At 44.4% G+C, this 24700-nt stretch overlaps 1 protein-coding gene across 3 annotated transcripts in view; it reads left to right on the top strand.

Annotated features, from left to right (window-relative positions):
* HHLA2 (HHLA2 member of B7 family) overlaps positions 1 to 24700 on the top strand; it is a 348356-nt gene that overhangs the window by 86675 nt on the left and 236981 nt on the right. For all 3 annotated transcript variants that reach the window (XM_078665810.1, XM_078665808.1, XM_078665809.1), the window contains one exon: positions 23405 to 23734. In XM_078665810.1, coding sequence (XP_078521936.1) covers positions 23405 to 23734 — 330 coding nt within the window. The remainder of the gene's footprint in view (positions 1 to 23404; positions 23735 to 24700) is intronic.

Here is a 24700-nt window from a genome sequence, read left to right as displayed (position 1 = left end):
CTGTTGCAGCAAGAGAGTTAACCCATTGTATCCATCTCGGATGTAAAGCCTTAGCATTTAGAATGCTCGCTTTTGTCACTGCCTCTAAAGCAGGTATAGGTGCAATGATCATTATGCGTTTACCCTGCGCTAGAGCTCTCGCTTTTGCTACTGCAGTTTGAACCGCTGTCTGAATCTTTTCTGTAGAAGTGAATTTCATTTCAGCTTGTGTGCACAAGTGTGATTTGTAAGCTATTGGTAACTTTTCACCTTCATTAAAGGTTAGGTATGTGAATCCGCATTTCCCTGGGATGTTCCGAATCACAAGGTTGCGTACGTCGTCGCGTGTCTGTAATTGTGTTTTTGCTAACATGTCTGTTTGCACTGAACGCAAAATTTCTGTGTGTTTTTGATTCCAATTAGTTGATTTGAAATCAGGTTTTATTAGTTCGTAGAGAGGTCTAACCCTTTCTGCATAGTTTAGAACATAATTTCTTCCCAAATTTAGTAAACCTTGAATTGACTGTATGTTTTTCAGCGTCTTTGGAGGTTGAAGCAGCGCACTTTTCTCTAGAAAGTTCATTGCCAGGCTTTTGCCTTCACTTGATAACTTGTATCCTAAGAATAGGACGTTGAGGTGGGCAATTCGAGATTTCTTAAAATTAAATTTGTACCCTTCAGAAGTGAACCCAAGTATTATGGTGTTCACTCTTTTCAAGTGCATGTCCAAATCATCGTCTGTAAGATAGATGTCATCGACATAGGATAATGCCTCATCATCATGCGTTTGTAGTAACTCTGTTACTCTGGCTGAAAAAAAAACTGGACTATTCTTGAATCCCTGGGGGGGACGGCAGAATTGTCCCTGTGTTCCCAATGATGGAGAAAGCGGTCAAATACCTGCTTTCTGGTGCAATGTTTTGACAGAAGAAACCGTTAGAAATATCTAATGTGGTTTTATACTTTTTACGCACAATGTTATTCATCAGTGCTGCACTGTGTGCATTGTGTACTGCAAAAGTTTTACAACAAGAGTTTAAGTATCTGTAGTCCAAAACTAAATGATACGTATTGTCTGGCTTGGAGACAGGAAACAAAGGATTGTTCATAGATGAGGTGCATGTTTCAATCACCCCTTGGTATTCAAGTTGATCTAAGATCTCCTTGACTTGTTTTTTAGGTTCTTGCTTAACTGGATACTGCCTCTGAGCAGTAGGTTGATTTTTTAACTGGATTTTATGGTGAGGAGAGTCCCATCCTACATGATTTTTGTACAATGCAGGAGCCTTGGCTACAGCCCATTTTCTTGCATTGGTGTATTTTTTATGAATTGGAATGTGATTAGAGAAGGCTAGCGTAATTATCTCTTCGCCATGTGGGCACTCCCTGACAAATTCAGGTGGCCAGTCTTGTTCAGCTAGAAGAATGTCATAACCCTTAGATAGCTTCTCCCAAAAGAGTGCCTTTATTTTCCTAGTTACGTCCCCCTCCATCCGGAGTGTTTCTTCATATAACTTATGGGGTACACTAACCCTGGTGTCGGCAGTTTCAACATGAATGCATTCATTCAAGTCCACTGTCTCTAGATGATCCTTCAGGAACTTGCGAGCTATGGTGACCTCTGCTGCGCTGCCTAGTATTATCTGGGCCCACTCCCCGTTCTTAAGTTGTATCCTCAAGATCCTCGGCATGTCTGATCTTTAGACTTACTACCTTCTTCTTGGTGAATTGAGTTTTCTTATTTTTTGGAACGTGCTGTTCGTCTTTTGACTTCACGTGTTCTTTTTGTTCTGATCGTCCTCTTCTTTCGGATTTCTGCGATGAAGTCTGAAAGGTACGAGAGGAACGTGTATCAATGTCTTGATATCTATCAGGTTATCTCAAATTATCCCTATTTCGAAGGTTATATCTCTTTTCCGAGCGCTCCTGTTGAGGAGACCTTCCTCTAGACTGGGAAAGCTTCTCTTAGGAAGTGTCTGTTTGGTGTTTTCCCACTTCTTCTTAGGAGTAGTGAGATTATTTTTAATAAAAACGTTTTCAGGATTTTCAGTTAGTTGGAGTTTTACTGGTTTCCCACCCAAACTATCTCTACCTAGTTCTTCATAAGATTTTTCAATAATTCTGGAAAGCTTATATGGTTGCTCAGTAATATCTGTTTCTTTTAGCTTCTGGCGGATCGCCACGGATGCTGCTTCACCTTTAATGTTAGCTAATAGTATAGCCGAGACCTGTTTGAAATCTTTCAGTAACTTCATACCAAGATTCAAGGCCGGTTCTGGACCGTATTCATTTTGAATCTGTCTCAGAACTTCTGGTATTACTGCCACAAATGGAACACCATGTGTTTTTGTGTAGATTGAAGCAAAGACTGGACCCCAAGTGTCGCAGTACTCTACGTGTGGTGCAATCTCCATTGGTAAACAGATTGTTAGAATCCTGTGTTTCTCATGAGGTGTACTATCAGGAAATACTGCCTCAATTTGAGTACATTTCTGGGCTAACCAGTTACTGACTGTATAGTCTGTGGTGTTGTTTTGTTTGTGTTCCCCTGATGAGGGGTGTGCTGTGGTATTCTTACAGCTGGTTGGACTATTAAAGTCCGCATGACATATTGAACCAACTGTCTATGTATTTTTATTAGCTGTTTTAGCTGAGCTAACAGTTCTGGACCTGTCATCCTTTCAATGTCAGGATGTGGTGTATAGCTGGCTAGTACCGGCCATGTTGCTCCTGGTCTACCTAGTGGACCGAGCCTGGTAATGTGATTTTGATGTTGTAGGGCGCCTTTAAACCAGAGCTGATGCTCTTGGTAAGTTAGTGGAATTTCTACGTCCTCGAAAGGAACGTATTCTGCTGGAGGTTCCTCTATTTTGTAGTAGTGGAACTCGTGTGTTACTGGAGTTGCTGCAGGAAACAGAATCCATGAATAGAATACCTCTGTCTGCCGATATTCATGTGCCTCTATAACAAATATTACTTTACCACCTCTCGATGATACTCCATTTTCTATAAGTTTTATAGTAATTGTTTTCCTTATATTTACTGGGATGAGTATAGCATCCGGTCATTCTGTTGGAGACTTGTGTCGTCTAAAACTGCCTGAGCTGCTGCTGCAGCTCTCTCCCTTTCGTCTTCACTATCCGTCATTCTGTTGACCGAAAGTGTGCGGAGCAAGTTTGAAGGAAACAAAGATTAGGTGCCCAATATTTTGGAACACTGTATCCTTCAAAGTTGAACAAACCAAAAACTAATACATAGAATTTTCGTCCTACTCAGTTATGGTGGATATTATATTCTTTAACCCACTCCAGATGTCTTTTGGAGTATTTTACGGCTAAAAGGGGTCTGTGTGAAAAGCACGACTGAGTTACTCTAGTATCTAGCGTTAAATTATCGCCTTACCAAACGTTGGGCGCCATGTAGTGTAGTTCCAATATTCCCAATAGGCTCTGCTCATTGGAATAATATATCCTATAGATTTTATGTAGGACTGAGGTCTACTAGGTCTCTATCGAATATATTAGACTAAATTGTGAGTGCCAGCTAGCTCAGAGAGCACTAGAAACATTCTCGAATACACAATAAGGGATTAGTTTCGGATAACCGCATAAACATGACAACTTTGTTTACCAAGAATAAGAAATGTATCTCTAGAGTCGCGGAAACAATAGATAGTTATTTCATTCAGTCAATCGTGCATCTTCGTTTCACCAGAGGTGCAGAGAAATAGAGAGACAGGCGTTTTCAATAAAAGGTTATTTATTGAACAGTCTTCTTTCTCATGTAGAAGAAATTAACTGCTACAATCGTAGTACTGGTTGCAAAGTACAATGCGTACAGTACGAAGAGTATTATGAAATAATACTGTAAAAGCATGATATGGTTTCTAAGCCATAAAATACATACATTAATAAATAAAGACTTAAAGTACTCAACTGGTGCTTCTAAAATACGCGTACCCCGGTGTAGGTAATCTAGGTCTAGTTCAAGGGAAGAAGTAAGTGAGGTGTAGCTTAGTTTCAGTATTCTTTTGCCAAGAATCTAATCCAAGAATTCTCTAAGGGTCTAATCAGCTCCGTACCTTGGTTTTAGAATGAAGGAGGTCTGGTATCTCTCTCTCTCAGGACTCGATTTCCCAACAACCCGCAAGGGTAGCTTGGAAACACTGGAGCTGGATTTCTCGGCAAGAGAAAAGACAGCGTCTCTCTCAGTGCGTCTGCTGGAGGGTCGGCTTCCTTTCGCACTTGCCTCGGCAGGTTGCGTCGGGCAAGTAGATAGTCGAACTGCTCCAAACCACCGTGTCTTGCTTGGGAAAATGTAGGCATATTTATACCTTGAGCCGAGTTTGACGTAAGATTGGACATAATAACGTCATCAGAGACTTAGTTCTCTGAAAACTCCATGAGTTCTTGGATAAATCAATATTCATGAAGGGGGAAGTCCCTGACTGCTGAAGGTGGGTTTTTCCAAGAAATCGTTGTAGATTTTCGGAACTAGTGGAAGTAGCCGAGCCGTATTAGGACTACTTGAGCTATGTATTAATATGGTTATGATTTCTATGCCTATATAACGATACAATACTTTATACCTATATAAGAGCATGAATCGGGAAAATTACACTAGGGTCCTAAAACGCTATAGAACAACACATTTGATATAAATTCTGAATGTTAGCACTCTAGTTGCTCATTAGATCACTGTAGTAAAGCTACTGCTCACCACAGAATTCTGCTGCTGGTATTAGAAGTGCATGTTTCAGTCTGCATGTCAGAATTTTTTAATGAAATAGAAGAGGATTTGAGAAGTCACTGAAAATGTGCCCTAATTTTTCTTTCTTCAGCACTAATCAATTTCTGTGGCAAAATAAACCCCCTCATTGTGTTCCTTTTTTAAATTAAATGTTTTAAGTGTTACCAGTTTATTCCAATCAAGATGGCTTCAGGTGTGCCATACTTTTGTCATAAGTAAGACAGTAAGCACTCTAGTTGTACTTAAGAACACTCTGGGACATTCTGCAATTGAGCTATACATGGGCTACATCTGGATGATAATTGTGCTACATTTGGGCTCTTTTGTCTCTCTCTGGTGGCCATCTTGGGAGACTTATTTGTTATGAAGTTTCCTAATTTCCTCATTTACTGCAGTCTCCTCAGTAGGAAATACTTTCAGTTTTTGACTTTGGTTCCATCAAGAAGGCATTCAGATGTGTCACACATTTGCCATAAATTCTGAATGTTAGCACTCTAGTTGCTCATTAGATCACTGTAGTAAAGCTACTGCTCACCAGGGAAGTCTACTGCTGGTATTCAAAGTGCATGTTTCAGTCTGCATGTCAGATTATTTTTATGACATAGAAGAGGATGTGAGAAGTCAAAATGTGCCCTAATTTTTCTTTCTGCAGCACTAATCATAATTTCTATTGCAAAATGAACCCCCTCATTTTGTTCCTTTGCAAATTAAATGTTTAAATGTTACCACTTTATTCCAATCAAGATGGCTTCAGGTGTGCCATACTTTTGTCATAAGTTGCTGGTATTGAAAGTTCATGTTTCAGTCTGCATGTCAGAATTTTTTAATGAAATAGAAGAGGATTTGAGAAGTCACTCAAAATGTACCCTAAGTTTTCTTTCTGCAGCACTAATCATACTTTCTATGGCAAAATGAACCCCCTCATTTTGTTCCTTTTTAAATTAAATGTTTTAAGATTTACCACTTGATTCCAATCAAGATGGCTTTAGGTGTGCAATACGTTTGTCATAAGTAGGTCTATCAGTGAACTAGTTGTTCTTTAGAACACTCTGGGAAGCTGCAGTAGAACACAAAGGAATCAACTGACAGTCTCTGCCCTTGTTGGATGTACATGTTTTACTGAGAATGTCAGACTTCATTCTCACATGACTGAGAAAGATAATGTGAATTTACAGAAAATATGCTCTCAGTTTAGCTTATAGATCACCTTCCAAACCTCTGTGGCAAAAGCATGAGAAAATAGTTATCTCTCAAACATGCTTCATGATATCCCAGCAGAAGGCTTTTTCACATGGTAAAATTACCTTAGAACACACCACAATTCCTAAAATGAGTATGGTACATCAACAAATAATTTATAATGTAACTAAAGTCTTAAAACCTTCTATTAACTGCAATGATTTTTAATTTATTTACTATCATGTATATTGGTCCCAAGATGGCTGCCAACACTTCTTGGATGAAGTGCTGACAGCCAATCAGATCTCACCATGAGTTGTGTGGTTAGGCTCCGCCCAGATATATATATTTCTTTTTCCATTAATATTTTAAAATCTACTGAACTGATCTACACTATTTAACAAATAGGGCTCTTTCTGAACCAAGGGCTATCTTTTTGCTAAATTTGGTGTAATTTTGTTCAGGAGTTCGGGCTGTAGCCATGTCTAAAGTATCCTAAGGAAATTACATGGAGAAAACACGTCTTAGGACCCCCCTTTTTTCTCGGCCCCCGCTTGCCGAATCACCCCAAAACTTTTAAGATAGAAGCAGACCGAAGCAGGCCATAAGTTTTAAAAATTTCGCGAAGATTTGTCAATCAGCGTCAAAGTTATTGGGAATAGAATATTGCGATTTTCCTATGGTAACTAGGTCCTAACTATAACTACCTATATATATATATATATGTGTGTTTATAGCAAAAATCCTCAATGAAGAAGACGCCGCACACCACTCAAAGATTCATCTGTGATTTATTAATCCTGTAGGATCCCCACCTACGCGTTTCGGGCAGAATCTGTCCCTGATCACGGTAAATAAACAGTTGTCCATCATTTGTTTCTCATATTTATACAGAAGACTCCACTTAGCAAATCAAGATGCATTATGGGCTTTGTAGTTGCAAAACGGCTCAATTACGAGCTTAGCTTTGTGTAACGGAGAGTTGGACTGTGGTATTAACATTAAGAACAGAAACGTGCTATCGCTTCTATTCTGTATAACTAGCATGAATTGGGTGAGCTAGACATAAAGTTACATCTGTGCCACTAGTTGCAATTATCTACAAATTCGCGTAGCTGGTCAGTCTTGACTGAGTGTCAATGAGTCAGTATCGGCTAAGTGCCCTTTTTGACTCTTTCTCAATTAATGGACCCCCAAACATACAACACTCCTCACAAGGATAACAAATCAATTAAACAAGTATCTTTGAGCATATAAACGCTTACTAATTTCTGTTGTGTTTCAAAATATAAACCAAATTTGTTCATTATGTGATATATATCAAGTCTTCACTTTCTGTCAAACGACCAAAGTTTTATAAACTTAATCAGCATATGTTTTTTAGGTCATAAGAAAGTTCCTTCAAAGGTATTCATCAAATTATAAAGTTACCAATGTCACAAGTGTACATGCATCTCTTCATCCGCGTTCAAGCCCCACGGGCTTCTTGTTTTAAGGCGAATGATTAATTTTGACTCCAAAAGTCTCAATTTCTGAATCCGGTTTCCACCGCTCTCATTTTCTTTGACCATTGCTATGCCTGAATATCTAATGTCATTCCATGTTTTCCCAGGATGACTTTTTAGGTGTTTTGAAATTGCATAGTTATAGTCTTTGTTTTCAATGGCTCTTATATGCTCCAAAATTCTTTTTTTCAGAGGACATTTCGTGGAGCCGATATATTTTTTGCCACAAATGCATTGTATTTGGTAGACAACAAATTGGGTGTCACATGTTATTTTATCCCGTATCTCAAAGGTCCTCCCTTTTTGGTCAATAATTGATTTGAGATTTTGTCCGACCTTACTTGCTTTACACGAGTGGCACTTCGTAAATCCTAGCTGCTGTTTATGAAGCCATGATTTTGGTTTCTGTTGTTTGAAGTGGCTGTTCACTAGAGTATCATTGAGTGATGGAGCTTTGCGATATGTGATTAGGGGTCTGTCCCCTATCAGGGTTCCAATTTCTGGGTCTTTTTTTAGGACACTCCAGTATTTTGTTAGGATTTTACGAATTGTGAAACTTTCTTTGGAATACGTTAGAATCAAACGAGGTTTGTCGTAATTTTGTTCTGTGTTTTTATTTTTCACTACTAGCGTTTATGCTCTCGTTTTAGATCTCGCTCTGTATTCTCCTCGAGCTATGTCAGTTGTTTGTATCCACGTTTGACAAATCGAGATTTGATTTCGGCAAATTTCTTTTCCATTTCCACATTTTCCGAGCAATTGCGTCGCATCCGTAGAAATTCCCCATAGGGTATGCTCTGTTTCAAAGGGGTGGGATGAAAGCTTGTGCCGTGCAGAACACTGTTAGTAGATGTCTTCTTTCTGTACACGGTTGTTTGTAGTTTATTGTCTTTGACGTATACCTTAGTGTCTAGGAAAACTATTTCCTTCTTCTGAATGTTGAAAGTGAATTTTAAACCTACTTCATTGTTGTTCAGTACGCCAATATATTCAATCAATTTCTTTTTGGACCCTTTCCAGACGACGAAAAGGTCGTCAATAAAGCAGAGCCATAACACCACATCCGTGGTGTATGGTTCGTTTTCTTCTCTCCAAGCTATGCATTTCTCCCACCATCCCATGGTGAGATTTGCATAGCTCGGAGAGAAAGACACACCCATGGCACATCCGCAAATTTGTGCATATATTTTCTTGTTGAAAAGGAACACATTGTTCTCAAGGCAGAATGTTATCATTTCGATCAGCATGTTGGTATGTCTCAATTCTGATATCGGTCTTTGTTTAAGGAAATATCTGATTGCATTTATGCCAATGTCATTTTGTATAGACGTGTACAATGATACCACGTCTATTGTGGCTAACCAATATTCTTGTTGCCATTCTGTCTCCATGATATTTCTCAAAAAGTCCCCAGCATCTTTTACAAATGAGCTCAGCGTTGGAACTATCAGTGCCCAAAAATATTCCACATAAAGTGCCACATTTAGTAGTAGTAGTAGTAGTAGTAGTAGTAGTAGTAGTAGTAGTAGTATAAATCTTTATTCGGTAAGATTCTCACCATAAAAGAATACATTTTATACAGTAAAAACATTAGTAAAAACTATCAACGATAAAATTCCCTTGTTAAAAAGTTGGAACCTGCACATTATACAGTACATTGGGTGATTATTATGAGGCCCCAGCCAAGACATCCTCATCAGTACATTATTGCATAATGATTAAAATGACTTCAAATCCATCCAGTCATCATCGAGGCGTCCTGCCAATAAGGGCCTGCTAGCTATTTGGCGGGGTGGAATGTATCTTCATCCTCCTAGTGCGAGTCAACCATGCACTACTCAGATATTTAGCCACCCCGCATACCATGGCAGAGGAAGACGGGTCAGTGGTGAGAACTCGTAGGGCCATTCTATGGCACCTCAAACCCAACCCCATGCATACTGGTTTCAACCAGACCTTCCTGGCAACTTTATAAGCGGGACAGGCAAAAAGTAAATGCGCCACAGACTCCTTTGGACACAAGTTCACCCGGGGCAGGGGGGCGAAGGACCACCAGTGTTAGTCCACCCCGCGGTGAACTTGTGCACCGGAAGGGTCCCATACCTGAGTTTTAAATAAAGGGCTCTATCCAGAGGCTTGGCTATGAGGTCGAGGAAGGGTTCCAACTTCCTAGACCATTTAAACTCTAAAAACCGCTCAGTGAGTAAACCCCCAACCCCACTGCGTGTTGCCTCTGCCTGAACCCAGTCCCAGTATAACTTCTTAATCACCGGTTTGGGGGGTGGCATTTGACTCGCCCACACATCCCTCAGGCCCAATTGCACCACCAACTGCCTCACGTTGCTCAACCATCCAATCTTATTACCGATGTCGAGCAATATTAGTTCATCCAGCCCAGCAGCATATTTGGCGAGCTCCCTGGTCCTTCGCAACCGAGCCCAAAACAATAGAGGGCGCAGCCGCACTAGATCTTTAAAGGATCGCCTGCCCAGATCTAGCCGCAAGGGAATTAGCGGAGTAGAAACAAGAAGAGCCACCAAGTCCCTCAGAAACTTGTTTTCCGCTGCAACTAGCTCTGAAACATTTTCAAACCCCAACAGCTCGGAGCCATATAGTGCGGTCGGGAGTATCTGGCCCTCATAGATTGCCATGACCGGTGCCACAGGTTTACTCGTTGACTCCCGATGCTCCCTCAAGGTCACCCCTGACACTCTTTTATGGCCAAGTAACATTTTGGCCAGGTGGTCCTTCCAATTCATCCGACTATTTACCGGCACCAACAAATAGTCGAATGAATCTACCAACTCCAAGGGTGCCCCTTTGAGCGTAAAGTTATTTCTAAATCTTTTGGAAGGGTAAAATAGCCATGAGCTTAGTTTTCGAGGTGTTAATGGTAAGTCCTCTATCTATACAAAAGGTGCTGAATCGGTGCAGAAGCTTTTGGAGTCCCGCCGGGGATTTAGAGATCAGTATGGTGTCGTCCGCGAAGAGTAGAGTGGGGATTCTTTCCCCCGCCAGGGATGGTGCATCCGCCTCTTCCTCTCTCAGATGATCCACCACTCCATTCACAAACAGAGAGAAGAGGGTCGGTGCCATAACACATCCCTGGTGTACTCCCCTCCTCACGGGCACCCTATCTGTCAGCTGGCCCTGGGTGCCCCATCTGATCCTCGCATAATTCCCCTCGTGGAGCCTTACAATAAAACTCAGAAGAGACCCGGGGAAACCCATCTTCTCCAATGTCTCCCACAGCTTTACTCGAGGGACCAGGTCAAAAGCCGTTTTGAGATCTATGAAAGCCATGTAAAGGCTACCCCTTTTGATGGTAACTGACTTCCAATAGATGACAAAAAAGAGAAAGACCTGGTCCATCGTACCCACCTTCTGGCGGAAACCTGCTTGGGGGTGGGAGAGGATTTGTTCCTCTTCCATCCAAGCTCCAACCCTTGAGATGATGACCCTGCCAACCACTTTCTGAATCACGTCTATCAGACTGATAGGTCTGTAATTGGCAGGGTCCTCTCTAGCCCCCTTTTTGAACACAGTGACCACCTCTGCCCCCTTCCAAGAATCTGGCACGGGGTGACCCCTGGCAATCAGATTCATTATAATGGCAATTAGTTCGGCCCAAGCCCTAGTTTCCTCTATCAAAAGGTCCCCCGGGATCCCATCCGGGCCAGCCGCCTTCTTCGGGGTCAGATGTCTGATGGCCACTACTACTTCCGAGGGCGAGAATGGGTCCTCGAGCTCCCCTATAAGTTCCCCTTCTCTACCCCTAGCTACCATTGGACAAGAGGGGACTTCAGTTTCACCATATAGTGCCGAAAAATGGTCAAACCATTGCTGGCTTGTTATGTGGGCGGCTAAAGGCTGTGCGCTCTGCTGCCTAGCTTTATTAATAAGGTCCCAGAATAACCTTGAATTCCTCATGCTGACAGCACAGTTTAGGTCCTGCCAATGTTGTTCCTCCCACTCTCGTTTGGCCAGTGCCCTTACCCTTAAATAGTCCTTCCTAGCCGCTCTAACTAGTGAGGGATCTTTTTTAAGTAGGGCAGCTGTTAGCTCTTTCCTTTTTCCCTTACACTGGACCGAGTACCAGGGATTACTAGAGATGGGAGGTGTGTTATTAACTCTATGGCTTTTCCCTTTGGATAAAAAATATTGGCTCACCTGCTCTATTGTCGTTTTGTAGGCTGTATCAAAGGCAATGGGTGACTCCGGGGCTCTTCCCATTCCCTGTTCCCATGCCGCCAAGTCCAAGGTCAGATCTACCACAAGAGATTTTATACTCCCAAGTTGATCTTCCTAAAATTGGGCCTTATCCCATTTCAACCTACGGTTACTATTGTAAGGGACAACCTCTTTGGTTAACCTCAAGGGAGCACTCATCCCCCCACCCTTGGGGTTACCCCACCTAAACTTAGTGCAGAGGGGGTTGTGGTCACTATCCTGTGTAGCCACCACCTCCATATCTATTAGGTCTTTCCACAATCTAACATCCAGTAAGATGTAATCAATTCTAGACGGACCATTAAGCCTGTTGAAGGTCATTGCACCAACGCTGTCGGATATAGTCCTGCCGTTGAGTGCTCTTAAGTTGTGTTACCTATAAGGGCATTAATTTGTATTGCCCTTGCTGACCATTTTCGAATAGGGGGTAGTGACAAGGCTGGGATAGACCATCTAGAATCTTCCCCCTCAGTACCCAAAGGATCATCCCCAGAAAGGGGTTCAAAGGTACAGTTAAAATCCCCGCCCACTATAATTTTAGCAGATGGGGGACACTTAGCTAATGCTAAGTCTAAACTCGTTAAAATTACTGAGGAAGTGTCCCCCGGTGCCCCTCTAGCGTAAGCATTAAATAATTCGAGCCTGCTCCCCTCAATGTATCCCCTAGAGAGGTGCAGTACATCCCTACACACTGAATCTTGAATGACAACATCCCAATCCAGATCAATTTTGATCCAAACCAATAGTCCTCCCGCGGGTCTACCCTTCCCACTGCTTACTGCTGGGGAAAAATATGTAGTTTAACCGGATTTGTGTAGTGGGAGCAGACTCCAGATTTCCTGGAACAGGCAAACATCAAACTTCTCAATGAATGTGTGCCACTCTGGTAGAGCCATCTTCCTTTTTAACCCTGCCACGTTCCAAGATAACAGGTGTATAACCCTGTGACCTATAGGAGCTATACCAGGGACCCCCTTGCTCCCGCACCTTCCCCCCTCCTTGGGCATGGGAACGGCGTCCACACAGGTGGATGACTTGGGGGATACAATGCTACCATCTACGGTGTCTATACACAATACATCCGTAGTGACTCTGGTGATGCTACTATCCGTACTTTGGGCTACTAAGGGGCCCACCTGTCTATTGTCATTACATCTTGCCACCCTTAGTGTCTCAAAATCTGTACCCTTTGGATTAGCCACAGTTGGTCGGCCACCCCTCTCCCCCTTAGACTGTAGACATCAGTCGCAGTCTTCCATACCGGAAAGCAACGAGAACCTGTTGCCTGTCTCCAGAGGGGTAAAGGGCCTCAAGTGCTCCATTCTGCTATTACTATTTCTATTGTATCTCTGGGGTGCCGTGATCCAGCCAAAAGAGTCAGCCGCCTGGGCGGGGTACTGGCCATAAGGAGCATACCTATTACTATATAGTGGCGGGGGGTTGGGTCTGGAGGGGTAGAGCCCACTTGCATAGGTTGGGGGAAACACCACTGATCTAGGGTAGAAATATGTCAGAGCCCGTGGGGTAATGCAATTGTACCCATTTCCAGTGGGCCAATTTAATATGTAATCCACTGCGCGCGGGTCTCTAAAATTAACCACCACCAGATCACCCTCAATATCTTTACATCTGCTACCCAACCAATTGAGCCGCCTGACGTGCACTATGTCTCCATCAATGTTATGTGAAATGGGCCTATAAGTACTCAACCAGTGTATAATTTTATTTTTCAATTGAGCGTAGCCCTCCCTCTTGTTATCTAATAACGGCGGAACCCCTGTCAAGACGACCACAAAAGGCACCGCTTGTGGAGGTATCTCCACTTGTGGCCCTTTGGTCACTGGAGCTCTAATGTGTCTGGCGCTTCCCTGTTCCTCCCGCATATTTCCTGTGGGGGCCATTATCGGTCCCTTTTGGGAATCGCCCACTGGCCCTGCTACTGGGATGTTTATAGGCTTTAGAGGGTGCGGTCTTTGACAAACGGGGTCGGCCCTACCATGGGACTGTGACTTCGGTTTGGGGGGCTGGGATGGGGCAATTGAAGCATTGGTAGAGGATAACCTAACCGAGGTTGTGGGCGGAGCAGCCCCACTCACCTGGGCTTTAGCTAAAGTAACCATACTACCTATGGCAGTCTCCAGAATGGTCAGTCTAATCTCAACTTTCTTTATGCTCTCGCTAATGGGCAGGAGAAGGGACCTGAGTAAGAATTCCAAATTCCCCAATGATGTAGCGGGAAGTAATGCACTCGGTGGTGGGTCCCCAGGAATAGTGTCATGGTCTGTGGTGTTGGTACCCATGACAGGTGAAGCCACTACTAACGGTAGTGGCAGAGTTGAAGGAGATTCTGGCACCTCCACTATTGCCATATCAGGAATGATAGGGGGCTTTGATGCTTTACCGAAATCGGAGTGGGGAGTTTTGGCTTTACCCTGCCCTCCCCTCAACTTCCTTCTTCTCTTACTGGGTGGTGGGCCATGCATCTCCACCACAACTAGTTGTTTCGGCTTCATCTTCCTTGGCTTTACTGCAGTGGGGGTCTGGGTGATTCGATCTGCAGCCGTACAACAGAGACTAGGATGGGGGGAGACACTTACAATCTGATCGGGAGGCAAACAGAGAGTGGGAGTACAATCCCGCAACAAAAGAGGGACGCCATCCTGGGTTAGTGGATCCTCGCTAATGTTAGGTGAACCTCCCTCCTGGGCGACAGGATGAAGAGCGGTATCGGTAAGGGACCTGCTTTTCATACTTTCAACAGAGCGACGACGCTCAGCCCTACGCTCTGCCATGGAAGTTTCCTTATCGCCATCACCCAGGACCCTAGAAAAATATTTGTCCAATGACCCATTTCTTAATCCACCTGCCTTCCCAGTGATTCCCTCCTCAGACGGCGTTGCCATGTCCGTCGCCTGTATCGAGGTCCACAGTTCCAATTCAATACAGGCGTAAGAGAGTAGGCCCAGCCCAGCCTACACTAGCCTACGAGGGCCTCAGAGGGCCCGCCCTTTGCCCGGGCTTAGCCCCGCGCTTCGTCCCGCGCGCGTCCCGCAGCGCGGAATGAGAAACCTGGGTTTAATCCTCCCAGGCGAGTGGGCGTAGCCGCTGCGGGAAGAGGCTGCAGGTGTGTTGGGAACTGCCTCGCAGCGGTGTGGGCGGTGTGGGCGGGTCCAGCAGCACAACCGAGGAGCGGGCGCCCCGACCGGGAGCCAGCAGAGCAGGAAATCCAACTAAAATCCAGGGAGCCCAGTCCAATGCCCCGTGAGCTGCAGCCAGTGAGTAGCACCCGCGAAGCGGGTGTTACGAACAGTTATGGATGAGCCAGGCGGGGGGGCGTAGCCGCTGCGGGAAGAGGCTGCAGGTGTGTTGGGAACTGCCTCGCAGTCCCACAGCGGTGTGGGCGGTGTGGGCGGGTCCAGCAGCACAACCGAGGAGCGGGCGCAGTGACCGGGAGCCAGCAGAGCAAGAAATCCAACTAAAATCCAGGGAGCCCAGTCCAATGCCCCGTGAGCTGCAGCCAGTGAGTAGCACCCGCAAAGCGGGTGTTACGAACAGTTATGGATGAGCCAGGCGGGGGGGCGTAGCCGCTGCGGGAAGAGGCTGCAGGTGTGTTGGGAACTGCCTCGCAGTCCCGCAGCGGTGTGGGCGGTGTGGCCGGGTCCAGCAGCACAACCGAGGAGCGGTCGCCGCGACCGGGAGCCAGCAGAGCAGGAAATCCAACTAAAATCCAGGGAGCCCAGTCCAATGCCCCGTGAGCTGCAGCCAGTGAGCCATGACATTTGTTGAATTGAAGTTGTTATCTCAAATGGTTGGAGCAGCACTCTCACGGGACCACATTTTCACATAGTGACCCACAACTTGAAATTATCTGCCGCGCCGGAGGTTTGTGTAGAGTCTTGCGAATTTTTAGCAGAAAGTAAATAGTTGGGACTATCAGATATTGTACTGTAAGGTAGGTTTTTTCTTCCTTGCTGATCAGTCCTTTATCATGCCAGTTATTGATAGATTCATGTAAGAAGCTCATCATTATCGGGATAGGATCATGTGTTAACTCTTTATAGTTTGTCACGTCATTCAATTGACGATATGCTTCCTCAATATAATCGTTTTGTTTTGGATCATAATATTGCCACCTTTATCTGCTGGTGTGATTTCGATGGCAATATTCATTTGTAAGGCGTTTAGGGCTTTGTGTTCCTCCACTGTTAAGTTCTCTTTTCTTGTAGTTATATTCTTCATGGTTTCCAGGTCTGTCACCACGAGATCGTGAAATGTGTCTATGCGGTTACCTGGAAGCAGTATGGGACAGAACTTTGACTTGTTCTTTAGGTTAGTTCGTAGATTAGTGCTTGATGGAATCCCCATCTCGGAGAGTAGTTGAGTATCTTATAATTCTGTTTCCGAGATTTCATGTATCAACTTGTAGGCAGTTCTTAGGCCTCCTGCATCAGTGACTGTAAAGTCTTCTTGTTCCTCATTGCCATTTGATTCAGTGGATGTTGGATTGTCAGTTCTTGCAGTTCTGTCTTTGGCAAAGAACTTTTTCAGTTTGAGTTTACGAACAAACTTGTATAAGTTTATCCGTGTTTCCACAGTATCTTGGTGTTTGTCCGGATAGAACGTCAGTCCTTTTCCTAGCAAAGTACACTCAGTTGTAGATAATTGGTAATCCGACAGGTTGACAGTGAGTTTTGGATACGTTTTGTTGGAATCTATACTGTTTTCATAACTGTTCTGTTGCGTAGTCGATATCCTTGATTTCCTGCTTCTTCTGGTTTTCCGCCTTGGGCTCGGCCTCCAGTCTTACCTCTTCCTCCTCCTCTCATTCTCTGGTTTCCCCGTCCTCTTCCTTTTGGCTTTGGATTCTGTTGATCTTTGTAGAGCATCTGCATTTCGTCTAAAAAAGACAGCTTTTTGAAGCCCATGGATCTTTGTTCACCATCACTTAAGTCAGATTCAGTCTCACTTAATGAGATATCTGGTTTATTATGTGTAGTCTGGGGATGTAGTTGTTGTTGCTGCTTTAGTACATCAAAGCATTTTGCAAAGGTGAAGATAGTTCCATTTTCTGAGTCGCCCTTATCACGTAGAAATTTTCGTTGTTTTCTTTCTTGGATTTTGTTGTCATGCTTATCCAAGTTTTTATCCATGATTTGTCGCAGATTGTTTGCAATGTTATCACTTTCTCCAAGCGCTATTATTTGTTCCTCTAGATCCCTAATTTTTATATGGAGCTCTTCAATATTTTTCTTAGCATATTTAATGATGAAAAGAATCATTCTGTTAGAGCAGGCCATGTTGTTTTGCCCCCACTCTTCCAGCATTTCTGGGCTGGTATCGGGGTGATTCGATAGCGTGAAAATTCGTAGGCCTCTTGGTATTAGGCCCAACTCTATATATTTTTCCAGAGTTATCACCTCCCAGCTCCATGAGATCTCTTTGCGTAGGGTTTTTTCCAATTGGCTGCGCATCAAGGCCAAGGTCATCGCCGTTGGAGTCACACACCGGTCAATCGATGACCTCAAAAAGAGGTGGTACGACCTCAGAGGCCGTGCCAAGGAGCGCATTCAGCCGCGGCTTGTGCAGGGCGTTACACCGGGCGGTGACGTCAGGCAGAGGAGGGGCAGGGGTGGGGGGATGTAAAATGCGGGATATGGATGATGTCAAGTAAGTACCGAAAAAAAGAAATAAAGCGAATTTCGTTACCCGCGCTGCATCTTCAAATGTGATGCAGCTCGCGCAACAATTTTTTTTTTTCCGGTACGTACCTGACATCGTCTATATCTCGCATTTTACAACCCCCCACCCTGCCCCTCCTCTGCCTGACGTCACCGCCCGGTGTAACGCCCTGCACGAGCCGTTGCTGAGCGCATTGCGGAGAGACTGGGGAGAGACTGGCCACGGGAGGAGGAGACCCCACAGTCCCTGCGAACACAACAATGGAGGACTTAGTGGAGGACACCATCAACCCTGCAGCCTGCGTGGGGGTCACTCAACTGGACACCTCCCGTGCCACACACCAATCACAAGGTAAGAGCCATGCAACTGCAACCCCGTCCCCTAACAATGCCCAAGCCCCCAGAGCAAGCCATATTTATAACCCCAGTAATACAGTCCCTGCACCTCCCAAACGCCCAATTGCATTGTGGGACCTGTAGTGTGACAATGTGCCCTGATAGCCACACACAGTCAGAATAGTCAAGTGAAACATACCTCTAAAGCCAGTCAGGGAATGCTAGCCTGCATGCATGTTGCTACATCCCAGGTGCTTAAATCATATCATTAATCATGCACTCATTCATATCACAGGTGCTGCAGATGCTGAGACGTCTGATAGCGAGACACTCCACATTGTGGAGACTCCTGATGAGACGGAGGGAGAGAGCCAACCAGCACCAGCACCTGGACCAGAACATTCACCAGCACCTGCACCAGCACCTGCACCAGCACCTTCCCACACACGCAGGGCCACCCCTGCAGCCATAGGAGGAGCACAACCTCACCAGTCGTCGTGCATGCCAGTGGAGCAGATCTCACCACCACCCAGGAGGCAGACACGATACACAGCCACTGTGCGGTCCCAGGCAAGCAGCAGGTTGAGGCAGCAGCGCTCTGTGGCCACCCCAGCAGACATGGAGCAACAGGCACATAACCTAGGCCTTGGTATTGAGGCTCGGATGCTTGCTGTGCACCGCAACCAGGCACAGCACATGGCAGCAATGCAGCTGTAGCTCTACAAAACTGCACGCAACATTAACCCCTTTAGTGCTGCCGTCGGCCGTTGGACGTTGCGAGCATTACCTCTATAGTGCTGCGCACGTCCAACGGCCGACGCGGCCCCACCCGTTTCTTAGAACGTTCAGCACTGGTGCTGAACGTTTGAAGCAAGAAACGGGTTAATCAACTCACTGAGAGTGTGCAGGAGCTAACCGCAGCTGTCAAGGAGAGCAACCAACTTATGGTGGCGCAGCAGGACATCACACGCAGACGCCACCACCAGCTGCAGACACCGCTATCTGCCTACACCCGCTCAAACCTCCTTATTGGGAACGCAACTTCCCAGCTGCCGCGCAGGTCACTGGCCATGCAGATACAGATTGTACAATGCTGCCAAGATGTTGCAAGGGCCCTGGAGCAGGTCACCACCACTGTGGAAAACCAACAGGCATCTGGCCATGGCCATGCAAGAGGGGGGGATGATGCCAGTGATGGTACATCTAGCCTCAGCAGCCTGTCTGTGCCAGTGCAACCTGAAAGGTGCCGCAGTTCCCGGCCCAACGCTGCATCATGGCAGGACACTCCCAATGTGGAGGTTGAGAGGTGACAGGGTGGGTCTGGCAGGAGGCGCCAGTGACTGTACATTTCAGGCAGTGCATGCCTGCTCAGGATAAAGAGCCTGTATGACTCAATACACTAGCACACATGTTTGCAGATTTAAAACACATCGAGAGCTTGTTAACTAAACAAAAGATTTATTTTTAACACAAATCTTCCTCATGTCATTCATTCATGTGGCATGCATGAGTGCAGTGTTGTGTGAGGGGTATGGTGCACTAGAAATAGTTCAGTGTGATGTTGATGCGGCGCCTGTGTCCTTCAGCAGGATTCTCCCCGTGTGCATGATGCACATGTGCAGGTGGCAGGTTGTCCCCCTCCGACTCACTACCAGACACCTCCACAGGTATCCTCCGCTTGGTGGCAATATTGTGGAGTATGGCACACACGGCCACGATGCGGCAGCAGACCTCAGGCCAGTATTTGAGCGCCCCGCCAGTCTTGTGGAGGATGCGGAATCGACTCTTTAACATGCCAAATGTCCGCTCTATCACATATCTGGTGTGTGTATGCGCAGCATTGTACCGCCGTTCCTGTGGTGTAGCAGGGTTGAGGTATGGGGTGAGGAGGCATTCACTGAGGCCGTAGGTGCTGTCACCTGAAGGTAGGAGCAGAGGGTCAGTGCCTGTTATGCGCAGCAACATGGTCTTAACATACTGTATGTGGGCATGTGTGCTTACCTAGGAGATGTCCCTCGCCAAAATCACCCCTGGCCAAGCGGGTGTGTATGCCGCTGTGCCGGAGGACAAATGAATCATGCGTGCTCCCCGGGTATTGGGCCACAATGTCTGTGATGATGGTCTTCGCATTGCAGACCATCTGGATGTTGAGGGAGCGGCATGACTTGCGGTTCCGGTATATGTATTTGGTCTCCGCGGGTGGACAGATGTGAATGTGGGTGCAGTCGATGCAGCCAATTACATGGGGGAAATGAACAGTGTGATAAAAGTCCAGTTTTGTTTGCATTAAGTCCTGTTAGGTTGTTGGGAAGGTGATATGGTGGTGTATCCGGCTCAGCATGGCATCCAGGAAAGTCTGTAGGCAGCGTGACATTGTGCTCTGTGATATACCCCCTGTAACTGCAACTATCCCCTGGAAGCTGCTGGAGGCCAGGAGGTGCAGGCAGCACAGAACCTGGACATGGGTGGGCACGGCATTGGTCCTCCGTGTTGGGTGCTGCATCAGGGGGTCAAGGTCTCTGATGAGCTTCTTTATCATAGCCCCATTGAGCCTTTATTTGGAGTAGATCACCTCTTCAGTCTGGCCCAGGAGTGTAATCCGCAGCCGGAATATGCGCTCCTGGATCCTGCGTCGGTTCTGGGCTGCAGCCTGGAGCCTCAGCCGCCTTGCCACGATGTAGAGACCTGACATTGTGACTTTTCTCATGCCCCTACTGAGTCTCCTTAAGTGTGTTTGATTTACCCAACACCTGTTTCTTGTTTACCTTTTTTTTTTCAACAATTGGACTTCATGTTAACCACCTGGTTTTGCTTCTCCTTAAATTGCGACTCTTTTTAGCGAATTAGGGTATTTTCGCAATTTGCAATTTATGATGAATGGGAACAGCGATTTGTTAGCAAATTCGCAATTTGATTGCGATTTCGCTATTGATTTCGCAAAAAATGTGGGTAATCACTATTAAGGAATCGCAATAGGGGTTACCAAATGGTTTTGCGATTCTTTGTTTTGCGAATTCGCTATTTGCTGCTTTTGTACTTGATGCATTGCGGGAGCGGAAATTGCAATCGCAATCGCTGTTTCGCAGCGATTGCGATAGCAATTTCGCTTGATGCATCTATGCCGTTAATCCTTAGCGAACTGGCTAGACAGTCAGCAAAGGCATATGGCTACCAAAGGATTGCGCTGACATGTCTTATGCAGAAAGCCTAGAAATCACCCCAGCTAGTCAGACCAGTGTCTGAGGTGGAGAAAAACTGTCAGAAAAGCCTAAAGTGAACAAAATAACAATCGCACTAAATTCAAATAGCTTATCTTAGCACACTCGTGATAAGGAACTGTTAGCAGGACTGGGCCAATTCACCTGCCTGATATAGGCTGACTTTGAAATAAGAAGCATTGCAAATTGTAATTATGCCATTCATAGACAATTTTACTTAAAATGAGCATCAGCACGATGTTTCATTTAATTTATTATGTGTGATGGTCTAGTAAAGTTGCAAAATACGAATTCAAATGCTTCAAAATACTTAATCAAGAGTTCTATCACAAAATTTCCTGCAATCCTACATCGTTAATTTTGTACCTGAAATTACCAATACTTTCAACATTGGTAAATTGGGTATGAGAAACTTGCTGCCAACTAGAAGTGAGGCACTGTTTTTATTCCTGAAAATGGGGAATGGCCACTGCAATTAGTATTTATTCATCTTATCCCCAGGCTTATTGTTAATTTCTTTTTCCGGTTATTTGACCAGCTTCTAGCTGATACATTTTCCACTGGGATAAGAAGTTGGGATTGGGCTGGAGAGAGGAATAACTGGACTGCGGTGTTCCAACACGACTGGTGTCTTTAAAATTCCTTCATATTTGCCATAGAGCTCAAAGAAGACGTATATGTTTTCCAGTCAGATTCACTGGTTTCTTAATTTGAATACTTTTCTTTTTACAATTGTCTAGAGTGTGCTATTACTTGTTGGACACCATTTAAAAAGTTTTGTTTCCAACTAGTTCTGGCAGGTTTCATTTTATATTTGCATCTATATTTATTTTACTGCAATTGAAATGGTAAATGCCAATCCAGCTCTTTCCTGGAAAAACTACAGTTGATATCTATCTCTCCACCAAAAATAATGTGACTTTAGAGTAAAGTGATATTGAGTCTTAAGTCATCTTGGGCGCTATGAATAGCATTACAATAAAAATAAAAATGAAGATATAGTATAATAAAGAAGAGTACACTTGCATTTCAGCTCTCTATGAAAGGGCTCTAAACAGAGGTTAATCTGAATATGCAGCATGTCACTTAAGCGGACACAAATGTGTGGTAGCTGTCATCAATATCAGGACACCCATTACCCTATTTTACATTTACTTTACTACATTTAGATTTGGGATCAACACAATCAACGAAGAAACCTCACACCTGATGGCCCATCGTCCACAGGGACGTGAGGTTATAGAGACGACCAGCGACCCTACTTGCAGCACATTACTATCACTAGATGTCCCTTCCTGAGCGCAATGCGAGGGATGGTGATCCCAGGCATAGAAATCCATTTATAGCCCTAATGCTCGGTGAAAAAAAGACTCACTGTGTGTTAGGTATATTGCTTTATTATTTTGGGGAGTTTGCATTTGATAAGAACCTTTTTTTACAAAATACACCAACAATAACATCACGCCTACTGAGCAAAGGGCCGCATGTATGACAATTTTACTTTGCTATTTGGGAATTGCGATTTTTTTTCGACTCGCAATCAAGGACTCAGACACATTTAGCAATTTCCAATGAGGTCGCCAATTACCTACCTTATCAATATTCATGAAGTAGGTTACAATTTGTGTCCCAATGGCAATGGACTGTGATCACAGGGATGGTGGCCTTCTGGGGACCACCATGTCTTGACTGCTTTTTATTCAAAATCCAGTTTTTCTTAAAGGAAAACCAATTGCATTTAAAAAAGAAAAATGAAAAGCTCCCTTGTCAATTTTTAAGAGTAGACAGTGGGACCACTGCCTGCTCTTAAAAATGTTGGTGACCACATTCGCAAAGGGGGAAGGGTCCTTGGGGACTCCTCATTTGCGAAGTGGTAACCACCACCATCATGGAGTTGGTAAAATATGAATGCTTTGCGACCGCCTCCTGGCCGACAAACATTCATATAAGGCACTCTGACTTGCTGTTAGGAAGGGACGCCCTTGAAGCGCCCCATCCAAAATATTGACTCGCAAATCCTTTTGTGAGTTGGTAATAGGTTACCAACTCGCAAAATAGGGTTGGTCATGCCAAACGGGTCTTTAGCAGTCGCAAACCAACCGATTTTCCATTTGTGACTGCTAAAAGTCATTGTACATGTACCCTATAGTGCTCTTCCTATGAAGCAATTGCTGCACTGCAGCTGTTCTGAAGGCAGACAAATCACTGCTGGCTAAGATGGGATCTCAAAATATGGTGGGCAGAAGTGCAGAGAAGCGTAGTCTAGAGCCACTACTGTCCGGGATTTCTGGCAGGCTTCCCGACTTGATTTAAATGACTTGCTCAGCCTCCTTCACTGTCCTGTCCTTCTGTATAACACTATAACCCCCACCCCCAGGCACTCCACATAATTGAAATGCTTGGAACTATCAATAGGGCTTCATTACTACTCAGTGCCATAAAGCAGAACCACATATGAGCCGTATCTCTGAATTATTTGATTACTGTGGATGTTATTAAATTAATGTTATGTTTTATGATCTTTTTCCAGTGCACGAAGATAAAAAGTTTGTTCTTGGGCAAGTGTCTGAAGATGTTGTACTACCTTGTTATTTTACACCTGGTGAAAATATCGTAATACACTGGCAACGGATGACACCCAGCACGACAGTTGTACACAGTTATTACAAGGGCAAAGATCACCCAGAAAAGCAAGACAAACAGTATTTAAACAGAACCCACTTATTCCAAAATGAATTTCGAAATGGAAATGCGTCTCTCAAACTGAGAAACCTAAGATTGGACGACGAAGAAGAGTACATTTGTTATGTTGGAACAAATACAGACCAAAAAGAAACCAAAATCAGCTTGAATGTGACAGGTAAAGAGTAAATTTGATGGATTCATGTTTGCAGTGTATGTAGCGCTGAATTTGTTTTAGCCTCACAATTCCTGCCTTACAGCACATGTGAAAACATCTTAAAGGGAAGGCAGGAAATTAGGTGTACAATTAAATGACAATACATTATGAAATGTAATCCTAAACCATGTACAAAACCTGCACCCTTTACAAAATGACCAACTGAGTGATTAAATTCAAATTCCTCTCCCCATCAATTGCTTCTTAGGCAGTTGTTTATGTCTAGCAGTACCAGACAGATCAGCCTGTTCAAATTTTGAAGTAAGTAAGATAAATGGAGAAACAATCATCCAAAGCCATTAGTCTAGCAACCTATTAGTGACAATATTTGATATTTGACTGCCAAGTGTATGTGCTTGTGTGGTGTTTTATGGATGGGGAGTCAGTGAATGGCAGGGGTTTAAGGAAGTGTCAGGTGGGCTATAGGAGGTTTAGTGAGGCACACCTAACCACAAAATATTAAGGTCATTGTTATTCGCAAACTGCACTTCTAAATCTACTACTGGCAAAAAGGTCCCAAAACATTTGCAAATTGGTCTACAATTTGGAGTAACCTTTACACGTAGAAATGGCAAAACGCTAAAAGTAGTAAAGTTACTGCAAAGTACAAGAGTACATTTACACAAGAGTCAATTTACATGTGTAAATTTACCTTTGTGAATCAGCCCATATCTTCTTGGTTCATTAGTGGCCCTTAGTCTGGAAAGCAGAATTCTTGTGACAACAACCTACCACCCCAGCATATAGATCACCATCCTTACACCATTGCCCCAGTTCAAAGCAATGTTGTAAAACACCATCCTTATGCCAATGGTCAACTTCACTCAAGCATGCAGATCATCAGCCAATTGCCAATAACCTACTCAGCTCCCATCATGTGAAGCACTATCCCTGAGCCAGAAACCAGAGAGACTCCTACATATAAAC

This window comes from Lissotriton helveticus, chromosome 11 (genome assembly GCF_964261635.1).
Source record: "Lissotriton helveticus chromosome 11, aLisHel1.1, whole genome shotgun sequence".
Taxonomy (NCBI): Eukaryota; Metazoa; Chordata; class Amphibia; order Caudata; family Salamandridae; genus Lissotriton; species Lissotriton helveticus.
The sequence above is the reverse complement of the archived record's forward strand: the minus strand, read 5'-3'. Positions and strand labels throughout refer to the sequence as shown.